The sequence below is a fragment of the Rhinoderma darwinii genome, chromosome 5 (genome assembly GCF_050947455.1).
Source record: "Rhinoderma darwinii isolate aRhiDar2 chromosome 5, aRhiDar2.hap1, whole genome shotgun sequence".
Classification (NCBI taxonomy): Eukaryota; Metazoa; Chordata; class Amphibia; order Anura; family Rhinodermatidae; genus Rhinoderma; species Rhinoderma darwinii.
The window spans coordinates 303,588,429-303,601,575 of record NC_134691.1 but is presented as its reverse complement, the minus strand read 5'-3'; the positions used below and the strand labels follow the sequence as shown (position 1 = coordinate 303,601,575).

The window sequence follows — 13,147 nt, the reverse complement described above, 5'->3', positions numbered from 1 at the left end:
AGGATTTGTTTGAGATCACCTTTTTTGTTTTTGTTTGCATTTATAAAGTAAGTTTGTTTTTGCATTAACTCTAATGGAAACAGGTTGAGGCACTGAAGCGTCTTGTTTTTTTTTTAACATATATGTTATAAGCATTATGTTACCATACAGATGTGTCCACCCTTAACTTTTCTTGAATTGTGTTAAGTTATACAATATGTGATGATACCAGTTCAATACAACCTTGAATGCTTTTTAAAACATTAGAGTCTATGGGCAACGGATGGCCGATGTATAGCATACGTCAGAGGTATACTTTTTCTTATACATGTTTGTTTAACATCTCATGCCATACATCTCGGGTTATGTAATTTTTAGAGATAATTTAAGGGAGGAGTAATGGCCACTTTATGCTCTTTTGGACTTGGTTCAAATTAGATTTTCTTGGGGAAAGGGGGCAATTTAAGTAGATTGGAAGGAAAATCATAATCACTATTACCATTGTGTCCACCACACAGAATTACCCACAAAACTGCACCCGTCACAGAGCAAATAACTACTACAATAGTGGCAATAGAAATGCCCAAGACACAATGCCACAATAATACAAGAATGTGGGTATTCTATGGTCCTTCACTGCTCTCTACTTTACTAACAGGAAAGTACATCTGAGCTGCCAAGAAAATGTAGTAATAAGTAGTAATATCTTTCTGTGCCAATCTTAACCCTGGAGAATCCCATATATAAGGGCAGGTGTATGGCACTCTGGAACAGTGCCCGAGACCCTGGTATGTCTTATTGAATCCAGGACTCTTGTTTGATATAAGGTTGAAGAGTGAGAAGCCACAAAAAACAGTCCTGAGAGTTACATGTGGCTCCCAAGCGACTCTGTGGCTGCCCTGGAAACTATACTAAAACTGAAAAATATTTACTTTCCAGTTAGAGTTCAAAATGTAAAAACCGGGGCATTTGTGCATTTGACAGATAATTTCTGTTACCTTGTTTGTGGTATTGTGTGTTGGACTTTGTTGCTGTGTCTGTGGGGGGATGTGGCCCAGAGCCAAAGTGGCTTAGACTGGCACCATGGGTGCTGTTGGTCTCCTGGATTTCTCCCTCTCCAGGTGCTGTGTTGCAGCGGAACTGGTTGCCATGCGATACTGCCCTTGACAGAGTAGGGACCCACTTTAAAGAGGTCACCGTGTAGTGACAAGTGGGCTTACACAGTTTGATTAAAATGTTTACTAAGAACCTCATGTTCATACATTTTTAAACTTTGCTGAGCCGCAATAGATCAAGTATAGCACGTGGATGTGCGGTCCAGATATTTTTCTCTCCCCTCGTGATAACATTTCTATTAAAAATAAAATGTCCTGTTCCTCCTTAACCCACATTAACACTGGAAGAAAATGAACCTAGTTCACATGGTGACAATTGCCCCTTACACTTTTACACTTGTTATTGTACTGATTTTAATAAGTTCTCTCCAAAACAGTTCCACCGAAGATGTACATTTTTATTTATAAGCTATGTTTATATCCAAAACAATTACATTTGCAATACCTGATGGGAAACCAAAATTGAGAAAAAATTCCACTTATCATGAGCGACTTAAATGGGTCTGAATCTAGGTAATGTCAAAATATAATGCAAAATGAAAAATAATATAAAATACCAAATTCCCGGAGAAATCCTTTGCGAGACATTTCATCAACCCGAACTGCATGTTCAATTGGCACTCTCATCTTTGTTTTTCATTTATATTTGACGTAAATCCCTTAATATAATTTAGACCTTAGGTTTCCTCTCATAAATACATATCTAGACAGGCAAGATTTGACTGTATCACTATTTCTAATGCAGAGTTGGCAGCTTATACATAGAGTTGTTCTTTTGTCACTTCTGCTTGACTTTTAATAAATCTAAATTATCAGTGGTTGATCTCAGAGCTATATTTAATCTTCTGCCTTGAGGTGGTCATGAAGGTCACATGTGTTGTGTTCTACACAAAATACCAGATTATGAAAGATCACTAGGTAACAGATGAAATATACCAGGATATTAATAGAGCATTTGATTCAGCATTATGCATTAGTGCAGGTGAAGTGAAAAATGTAATCAAATATTAACAACTATAATAATAGGGCACCGATATGTTGATATGACTATTACTATGATTAATTGTTTTGCCCATTTCTTAAAAACGATGGTGGGGTAGAAGTTTATTTATATAATTTAGCTGTGTGATTTAAAGAAAAGTCTTTTAATAAAGGGTGTTCCCATAATCATTATTTATCACCTCTCCTGTGGATAGGTTTCAAATTATCTGATCAGTCGGGGTCCGACCGCTGGGACTCCCACCGATTACAAGAACAGATTTACCTTGCTGTTCCTGGGAGCCCCATATACATGGAGCAGTAGTGCGCATGCTCGACTGCCGAAGATAGCGCTAGGCAGCCCCTTAGAAAATGAATGGAGCGGTGGTCGAGCATGCGCACTACCGCTCCATTCCCATGGGGCTCCCAGGAACGGCAAGTTAAGCACGTTCTCGTGATCGGTGAGGGTCCCAGCGGTCGGACCACACCATTCAGGTATTTATCACCGATTCTGTGAATAGGTGATAAATAATGATTATGGGAAAAACCCTTTAACCCTTTTCTGCCTTGCAACATAATAATATATTGTGTAAAATAACCACCGTACTATTATGTCGTGGTGATAGCATGTAAACAGGAGCTGTGCCCATATTATCTCTAGTAGAAGCCAGCTGTGATTGACAACCTACATCCTGCTGCAATAGATGAGTGCTGAGATAACTGCGGGCCTGGATGTTTAACCCCTTAGATGCCGCAGTAAATAGTAAATCCTTTGACCCGATTTACTAATTGATAGATTCAACAGTCCATAGAATGCAACAGGAGAATCAATTTCATATTATTTTCTTAAATTGACCAAAATAAAATCTCAAACCTAATATGGCAATTCACCATACTAATGCCCAGTGGTCTACAAACTGATTTGCAAATCAGCGTTGCTCAAATCGGGTGAAAAAATGTTCTCATCTCTGCCTAAAAAAAACCTGTTCCATACATCCACATTTTTTAAAGTACATTAAGTTATACTTACACAACAAGCAAAACAGGGTAGTGGGCTGTATTTATGAAGGTTGCCGGTTTGATAATCTGCATTGGCAGTTCTAAGGGAAGAAAATAAGAGAGCATTTTAAGGCTTCTTGTGAATGTTCACTTGATAACAGATGCTATTTAGATTCCACTGGGTTATTTAAGGTCATATTAAGCACAGAATCATTAAGTGAATCAGAACAGTCAGGCATTGGTAAATTGAATCGCTGTTCGATCTATTGTACTATCTTGTTCGTTAAGATTAACAATACAGACGTCATGTATCAAGTTGACTATTAACACGATACTGATAGCAAATTTGTTCTCATGTCTGTGAACATCAGAAACAATGTTCCTTAAATTAGAGGCAATGCCCTGGAGCACTTACATTTATAGCAACTAAAATCTGTTGTTTTACTGAGCAGAGGATGTTTAAGAAGAAGGAAGCAGCTGACATAAACTCCGAACAAAATACATTATTAAAGATCTTGTGTGATCGTCTTCCTAAAAATGTTGAGGTTTACTTGAACTAAAAAGAAGCAAAAAGTCAATATCTGTGCCTTAAAGTGAATGTCCGTCCTTGAACACCAACATTTTGTTGGGATTCATTTCTTGAAATATCTTAAAAGGGTTTCTGGATTTTTTTTTTTTTAACTAGCCCCCTTTTCACAAAGAATAAGAAGGCTTTCTAATGTATGTTACCACCTCTAGAGGGAGATTGAAAGTTTACTGCATACTGCTTATACATTGAATTCAATTAAAAAAAAACACTATGTAGTATGCTCCTAAGCTCCCCCTAGTGGAGGTATAGGTTTATATTTATTCGGAAGTTAATTAGCACAGAATCATCGACTTTAAAACGCTGGTATAATGAAAAGGTGGACAGTCACATTTAACTGAATTTTCCGGGGAATTTTTTTCGCGGAAGCAGTAGCACAGTCTATATTGTTTCCACAAAAAAATGTAAACTTTACGGAATGGAAACAAATCGAAACCAACTGCAACAGAAGTATTACGATTGAAGTAAATGATAATGCAAACGAAAGCTATGGTTTCCGGAAAGGTCGAAAGGAAACGATGAACGGAACCCGACACTGATGTGAACACACCCTAATTATTCTGATTTTAGAATTCTGCTCTACTTATGCGTTAATAATAGACAAGTATAAAAAAATCACAACCCTCATCCTCTTTTAATGTAAACCTCTAGCTGGTGGGGTCCTTTCTCCTTGCTAACTCATTGTTTATAGAATGTGTTTGGGATTCCATTGTTGTAATGCAGTGTGTAATACATTGGCAGTATATAAATAGAGAACTATAATAATAATAATTAAAAATAATATTGAGTATTTAAATTTACACTCACTATAGTCATCCACCTGAATGTATTCAAACTCAGAGTAAGGCATCTGTTTCTTATCTATTGCAGCTTTCACTTTATGATTATTCTCCAGTTCAATAAGACCTGAAACAGAAATAGAAATAGATATTGAGATACTAGAGTTTTGAAAATGTTCTAATTTTTTTTTTTAAATTGAACTACTATGAAAAAACAATTGTAAAGACTACCTACATTGGAAATCGTATTAATAAATACCTTGCTTCATCTATTAGATAATTAAATTTATATCATAGAAATAAATACTTTATTAAATGGGTTTTCCAGTCCCTAAAAATTAATAGCCTATCCCCGCGCGGATCAACTGTTTTGAAGGGGCCACAGCGCTCATACAAGTGCTGCTACCCCTTCATTCCGGCCACTATTTGTATTGTAAATCGCCGACACAGCAGTAGTGGCGATTCACAGTATTACAACCTTCTCCCATTCACTGCAATGGGAGAAGGTTGTAATACTGTGAATTGCCGCTACTGCTGAGTCGACGATTCACAGTACGAGCAGTGACAGGAATGAGGGGGAAGCAGCGCTCGTACAAGCGCTGCGGCCCCTTCAAAACAGCTGATCGGAGGGGGTCCCAGCAGTCGGACCCTGAGTGATAAGCTATTGATGGCTACCATACATACCATACATCCGCTTAATGGACACAATACAGAAATGGATCACTATTTGTATATGAATTGATAAGATTTATGGAAAACAAAGCGCCTTCCATTATAGCTACAATCTGGAGATTGTCACTCAGGTGCTTAATGTTCAGATGGTATACTATATGTTAAGTAAGGTAGAGGTGTTGTAGACTAGTTTAAATTCTTCATTGCTGTCTCTTTTATTATATGAGCTGATATAATTGATATAATTGTCCTTTTTAAGGTGTCAGGTTTCTAGGGAAATGTGTCAGGTGACCTTCTTGGCCTTATTCATTCCATTGAGGGCGTCCTGTTAGAATGTCACTTCTTCTATCTCCTTGCCTGTTACTTTGGTGGACCATTTAGTGAACGGCCTACCATCATGGTCAAGCCTTCAGCTGTTATCTCTGGAGGAACCTAGCAGCAAGTGTTTAATGTCTCTAAGGTTCTAAGGCGCAATGAACCGTCTGTGTAGTACAAGAACGTGCTGGGTCCTCCAGACCTAGAGACAGTTTTGCAGCTGTTCTCTGCTGTGGCTAATAGGTGGGGGTCTATAACCGGGGACCACAGTCCATTAACTTAGAATTTCTGTAATTGGGTATCTGAAATTGAGGTTTCTAGACCAGATAACGCCTTTATCCAAGAAGTCATCCACATTTTTCAACAAGTGTACAAGTCATTTTAAGGACAATTATTATTAAAAAAATGATCGTTTTGGAGATCAGGTTCCTGATATTGCTACAATTATTGAATGGTCAAAAATTAAAATTGATCCCTTTGATTTCTGTTTTTCTTTATTATTTTTACAATCTGATTTGTTTTTTAAATTAACGTTTCTCATAGGCCAGCATTTAAAATGTTATTGCAACTGCAGAATCTTATATAATATTGACTATCTATTATGTGTAATTAAAAAAAAATGTGTTTATTGATTTGAATATAAATTCAATAATATTTATTGGCAAATAAATAAACTGTAATATTGAACTCCTATGTGAATCCTCATTTTAAATAGAACTAAAATTCTTGATGAAATAACAAACAGTGTAAAATAAAAAAAGGCTAGCTGGTTAAGTGTAAAAAAAATAAAAAATACATAATAAGCTCAATTCTTTATTGGGATTCTCATTTAATTAAGACTAACAGAACTCGCTTTATCAGCTGAAAGATGCCTGTCACTCAAGGGAGTTCTGCAGAGTCTTATGTTTGTACCCATAATTACTAGAATGGATAAATAGTTATGGCTTAGAGGAGATTGGCATATCTCCTAGAAGACACACTGGTTCAGTTTTAGGACCACTGGGAATGCATTATTCAATGAAGTAGAAATTGCTATTTCTCAGTTAAATATGAACGCCCCATGATATTCTGAAGAGAATTGCAATTAGCCATTATCAAATTATTTATTGTACTAAAGAAGAAAACATCAACATAAGAGCTATAAAACTCCTGGCAATAAATTCAAATATCATCAGAAAATTTATTTAAATATATTTAAATAAATAGCTTTATAAATAAATTCCAATACAATATTATTCAGTGGCCATTGATTATATTTTATTATTATATTTCCTATATTATACATAAATCATCATTAAAAAAAATATTTACTAAAAGAAACAAAGCACAATGATACGGTGAAAAGATGTTTAGAAAATAATGGATGTTTTCTTGCACGGCAAATGTTGAATTATATAATATCATGTATCTGTATTCCTACTTTAAGCCTTACTTGTAGATAAATGTATAGTGGGAATATTGAATCACCTGTGGGGTTTAGACATGTGTTACTTCCAATGGGAGACAATGGGGGAGATTTATCAAATTTTACATAAATGGATAATTTAAGGAGAAAGCGAAATTGGCACAAATTGTGCCAAATGTATCAAAATGGTGCATGCAGACATGTTAGACAGTTTCCTCTTCTTTATGTCACCTCTTGGCTGATGTATTATACACCAATATTTTGTGCCAAAAATAGCACACAGTTAATAAATTTGTTGCATTTTACAACTCCTCTTTTTTCCTAACAATTTTTTAAAACAGTCTAGAAAGGTGCAAGGAACTGTCTAAAACACATAATACATTACAAAATCAATGTAACTCCTTATGTTCTCCTAAATAATACACCTTACATGAGTTTGCTTTAATAAATCTCCTCTTATTCAAGCCAACAGTCCCTATTTTTGCAGACAGTCCAGCAAACTGCATCATAAAGGAAAATATATTTTAAAGCTGTATTCCTGTGTGTTTTGGGGGGCATCCACTGGGAAATATAGGCGAGGTTTGAATTGTTCCACAATTTGGGATTAAAAGGTTGGTAAATATGTCTTATGTTTCTCATTTGAAGTTGAATGGAGTCCCAGAGCCTTAAAAATGGCTTTGCAACCCTTTCCAGTGTTATCTCTCTTCTGGAACTTTCTTTGAAATCATGACATTATGTTCTTGTAGAAACTCTGTGCGGGTTACTTCACACTCATGGTTGGCATGTTGGCATTCAACCAGATAAGTATTTATTTATTTATTTATCAATCAGCTTGGTCAGTTGGTTGATTACCTACACGGTGGTAGTAAAGTGTGTAGTTTTTTCATGCAGGAAATAAATGCAGTACTAATATTTCATTTTATTTAAAGATCAGAAAGTATTCAGTAAGACTAGAAGAGGAGGACAAGTTACAATAATATTAAAAAGGAGTCTGTTACGTTGCCAAGTTCCTTCTGAAATCATTGTTACTATTAAGAAAATTATAGCTTAAATTAATAAATTAATATGAACAAAGTATCAATGTGTCCTATCAATAAAGTTTTACTGAACTGATCTGTGCATAAAAAAGATATCAAATTCGGCTTTGTTGATTTTTTTTTTTGTGGGCCAATCCAAACTTTTTTTTTTCACATTTTTGGACCTTTTTTAACACGCCCTGCGATAATATACCAGTTAATCCTGCATCCTGGAAAATATAGTAAGGCTGCAAATAGATTGCAATAAGTATAATCCAAACAAAATATTTCCAAAAAATGCCTGATTCTGCTCAAAGTAAAGTGTTCCATCATTTTCATAAACATCAATATGAAACAGCTTACTGTGATATACCTTAATAAATGCCTGAGGTAAGAAGCTTTTTAATAATTGACATCCCATCTGTGGTCCCCCCTGCAGGCTGTGTTATTTAAATGTGTCCTATTATTCTATTCCCTGTTGTGTGTTATGACACGATCTTGCTGAAAGTATTGACAGCTAAATTGTAGAAATTAAAGGGCTGATCCTATAGTTTGCAATTGTAGAAAATTACTTCAGCGTCTGCAGCTAAATTAAGTAGAGAATATTCAGAAAAGAAAGGTATTTTAGGGCCAGCGTTGGAATCAAGCTGGAATTTAGAATATAGTGCTTTGCATAGAAATATCTATTAAAATGGTCTTGGTGGCATACAGTTCCATCATTATAAGAGAGGGTGATATTAACATTCAATTCCACTGCCCTATTTATACTATCTTCAGCCTAAAGATTTGTTTTAAAGGGGTTATCCCACAAAGACAACTTATCACTTGTCCGCAGGATAGGAGATAAGTGTTTGATCGCGAGAATGGGGGACCAGAGTGGTGGTCATGCATAGTCGCTGCAGCTCTACTCATTCTCTATGGGACTACTAGAGTCAGTCGAGAGCTGTACTTGGCTATCTCTGGCAGTCCTGTAGTGACTAATGGCAGCCCGCATGTTTAACCGGGAACCCCAATTCTCAAGGTCAGTGGAGGTACCACAGCCGTGAATAGGTGATAAGTTGTTATGGTGGAATAACATCTTTAAGTAAAATCCCTGTTAATTATAGAGATATTTTTTTTGCAGAAACATCGCCACCCTTCAGTTCAGCAACAATAATGCTAATAGGGTTATGCTGCAATAGTAGTTCTCCTATCCCAATTTAACAATAGAAACAGGGGAACAGGTGGTACAGTTTTTCTGAAATTGGTCAAACGCAAGCAGATCTCTCAAGCTTGGGTAGACGTTGCAGTCTTAGGACTCACTATCCACTCTCAGTTCCAACAGAAAGGGAACATCAAGAAGAACTTAAGGAGATTTGATGTTGGAAAATCTCCTTGTGCACTATAGAGCACTTCTGATCGATGGAAGGGCCTCAAAAGTACTCTTGCAATACCTTATTCTTGACTCCAAGTCACGGACAATAAAATATGTATGTATGGCTAGCTTAATTGTGGTGCTGCCTAGACTTTACTATATACGACAAGTCTATAGAGTGAGCTATTTGAACAAGGATATGTAAATAAATGCAGCACCTCCATATAGCCTCTGTCTCTGAGACTTCAGTACAGGTATAGTATTATGAAAAATTGTAAAGTATATGCAAAAAAATGTCAACTGCAGCATATATACAAATTATGGAGCTGGACATATGGTGCATACATATGGATTGTGCTTATGGCATAACATCCTTTTAAGTGTAGGCCAATTGCTGGGGTTGAATGGCAACCTGATAGCAAAAATGCCCTAGGAGTTATTTGACTTTTGTCACCTAGTGTAGTAGTTGTACCCTTACTTTCCCTCTATATAACACTTATTGATCTAAACTTACATACCTTGTTTATAACATTGCTACTTATGACAATATTACAATCCACAATTAATTATGTATATTTTAGCAGTTTATATTGTTACTGAAAAAACAGAATTTATAACTCAGTTGGTAGATTTAACATCGAAATACAGAATAATGTAAACGCTTTAGAAAAAAGTTAATACATGTTAATACGTAATGATACAAAGAGAACTTTGTGAAAAATGGCTAAATAGACGAATAAAACAATTTGATTATTCAAACACCGGCTAAGTTAACACGAATGTGTTTATGGGCCTGACAACAGAAAAAATATGTTATTACCAATATAAAAAAAGAAATTGTATTTTTTTTAATACGACGTTATATAATGTTGTAAAACAGCCAGGTTTGTTATGAGAAGTATTTGTGAGAAAATAGCTTTATAGTTCTCTTTGCTGCTGAAATAACATGAAGACGTCGCTATATCATAGACATGACCTGCCTTGACTACACCAATCTTTTTTACGGCAGCATTTTTCTATTGTGGCAAGCACTTTCATCACTGCTGTTATGCACAATATTTTAATTGCACAAAGTGTCATATTTTAGTTATTCACAACTTTACTAACAAAACAACAGAAACAAATATTTAGTCAAATTAAATTAGGGTAATCAGGTAATCATACACTACAGTTCAAAAGTTTAGGGTCACTTAGAAATTTCCTTATTTTTGAAAGAAAAGCACAGTTTTTTCAATGAAGATAACATTAAATTAATCAGAAATACACTCTATACATTGATAATGTGCTAAATGACTATTCTAGATGCAAACATCTGGTTTTTAATGCAATATCTACATAGGTGTATAGAGGCCCATTTCCAGCAACCATCACTCCAGTGTTCTAATGGTACATTTTGTTTGCTAACTGTGTTAGAAGGCTAATGGATGACGCTTTAGAATAGAAAACACTTGAAAACCCTTCTGCAATTATGTTAGCACCGCTGTAAACAGTTTTGCTGTTTAGAGGAGCTATAAAACTGACCTTCCTTTGAGCTAGTTGAGAATCTGGAGCATTACATTTGTGGGTTCGATTAAACTCTCAAAATGGATAGAAAAAGAGAGCTTTCATGTGAAACTCGACAGTCTATTCTTGTTCTTAGAAATGAAGGCTAGTCCATTCAAGAAATTGCCAAGAAACTGAAGATTTCCTACAACGGTGTGTACTACTCCCTTCACAGGACAGCACACACAGGCTCTAACCAGAGTAGAAAGAGAAGTGGGAGGCCCCGCTGCACAACTGAGCAACAAGACAAGTACATTAGAGTCTCTAGTTTGAGAAATAGACGCCTCACAGGTCCTCAACTGGCAGCTTCATTAAATAGTACCCGCAAAACTCCAGCGTCAACGTCTACAGTGAAGAGGCGACTCCGGGATGCTGGCCTTCAGGGCAGAGTGGCAAAGAAAAAGCCATATCTGAGACTGGCTAATAAAAGGAAAAGATTAATATGAGCAAAAGCACACAGACATTGGACAGAGGAAGATTGGAAAAAAGTGTTATGGACAGACGAATCGAAGTTTGAGGTGTTTGAATCATACAGAAGAACATTTGTGAGACGCAGAACAACTGAAAAGATGCAGGTAGAGTGCCTGACGCCATCTGTCAAGCATGGTGGAGGTAATGTGATGGTCTGGGGTTACTTTGATGCTGGTAAAGTGGGAGATTTGTACAAGGTAAAAGGGATTTTGAATAAGGAAGGCTATCACTCCATTTTGCAACGCCATGCCATACCCTGTAGACAGCGCTTGATTGGAGCCAATTTCATCCTACAACAGGACAATGACCCAAAGCACACCTCCAAATTTTGCAAGAACTATTTAGGGAAGAAGCAGGCAGCTGGTATTCTATCTGTAATGGAGTGGCCAGCGCAGTCACCAGATCTCAACCCCATAGAGCTGTTGTGGGAGCAGCTTGACCGTATGGTACGCAAGAAGTGCCCATCAAGCCAATCCAACTTGTGGGAGGGGCTTCTGGAAGCATGGGGTGAAATTTCTCCCGATTACCTCAGCAAATTAACAGCTAGAATGCCAAAGGTCTGCAATGCTGTAATTGCTGCAAATGGAGCATTCTTTGACGAAAGCAAAGTTTGAAGGAGAAAATTATTATTTCAAATAAAAATCATTATTTCTAACCTTGTCAATGTCTTAACTATATTTTATAGTCATTTTACAACTCATTTGATAAATATAAGTGTGAGTTTACATGGAAAACACAAAATTGTCTGGGTGACCCCAAACTTTTGAACGGTAGTGTACATAATACTGACTGAACTAGATAATGAGCAAGTGGCAGTAATGTAACTTGCTAATGTTCTTTGGAGTATTATATTTCTATTCTGTGGGGATGATAGCGCTTAAAGGGTCGGACTGGCCCATCAGAGATCCAGAGGATCCTGCAGTGTGCTCAGGCTCTGCCACACTATTGGGCAACTATGTTTAGAGCTTACTTTGGAGCCAATCACTTGCCACTAGGGTCAATATCTTATGGGTTAATTCACAAATAACTTATTCGACCTTATTGATGATGTAATGTGTGCGCAATAATGCAACAAAGATAATGATACAATTAAAAGTGGACATGCGCATATTCTATACAGATGAAAGATGGTTCCTCACAATCATTTCCTCTAGTGGGCCCAATGAACCTTGGTCTGACACAATAAAACAATAAATGTTACATGGGCTCATAGGTTTCTCTAGACTGCTTTTCCTTTAGCAGTAAATTATTAGTAACTAGTAAAGTTTTTTTTATAATTTTATGTTATAAACTGAAACAGCCACTGCTGCATTGATTGTTGTTGACACTTTAATAGGAAATCTGGTAATCTTGGTAGGACCCTGCTAGAACCTTCCTTCTCAGTTACATGAGTCATACAGTTCCCGGCGCACTTTGGTGTGTGGTAGTAGCCATTCTTGTACAGTATGGACTCTGCTTGTCTGTCTTTGTACATGTAGAAACTGTACATTTCTTGGTTATACCCAATATTAAGTATTCATTTTAACAATAAATATATACACTTTTAGTATTTCAATATTTGTACTTACTTTGGTTGTCAGTCGTATTATGAATAGTAACAACAGGAACCCTTGGACCTAAAAAAAACAAAATAATCCATGAAAACAACTAGTACTAGTAATATTAAACTAAAATGACGTTAACAATAGCCGTCTACAGCAATAATAAAATGATGATGAATCACATTCATAAAAAGTATTGTGCCTTTATGTAACACAATTTTATTTTACTGCTCCAATGTATCCGAAATAAAAAATGAACCAACTTAGCAAATATAATAAAAAAATTCTCTGTGCATCTGAGATGACACTTAGTGCCACTACCTGTGAATTTTACATATTGGTATATTTGTTATGTTCACCGATATTTTGATTTTGTATGCCTTTCACAACTTATT

The 13,147-nt window shown here is 36.1% G+C and overlaps 1 protein-coding gene across 4 annotated transcripts in view; it reads right to left on the bottom strand.

Moving 5' to 3' along the window:
- DPP6 (dipeptidyl peptidase like 6) overlaps nucleotides 1–13,147 on the bottom strand; it is a 1,261,161-nt gene that overhangs the window by 26,499 nt on the left and 1,221,515 nt on the right. For all 4 annotated transcript variants that reach the window (XM_075827374.1, XM_075827376.1, XM_075827372.1 and 1 more), the window contains exons 17-19: nucleotides 12,780–12,827; nucleotides 4,465–4,563; nucleotides 3,103–3,172 (exon numbers count right to left, since the gene is read on the bottom strand). In XM_075827374.1, coding sequence (XP_075683489.1) covers nucleotides 3,103–3,172; nucleotides 4,465–4,563; nucleotides 12,780–12,827 — 217 coding nt within the window. The remainder of the gene's footprint in view (nucleotides 1–3,102; nucleotides 3,173–4,464; nucleotides 4,564–12,779; nucleotides 12,828–13,147) is intronic.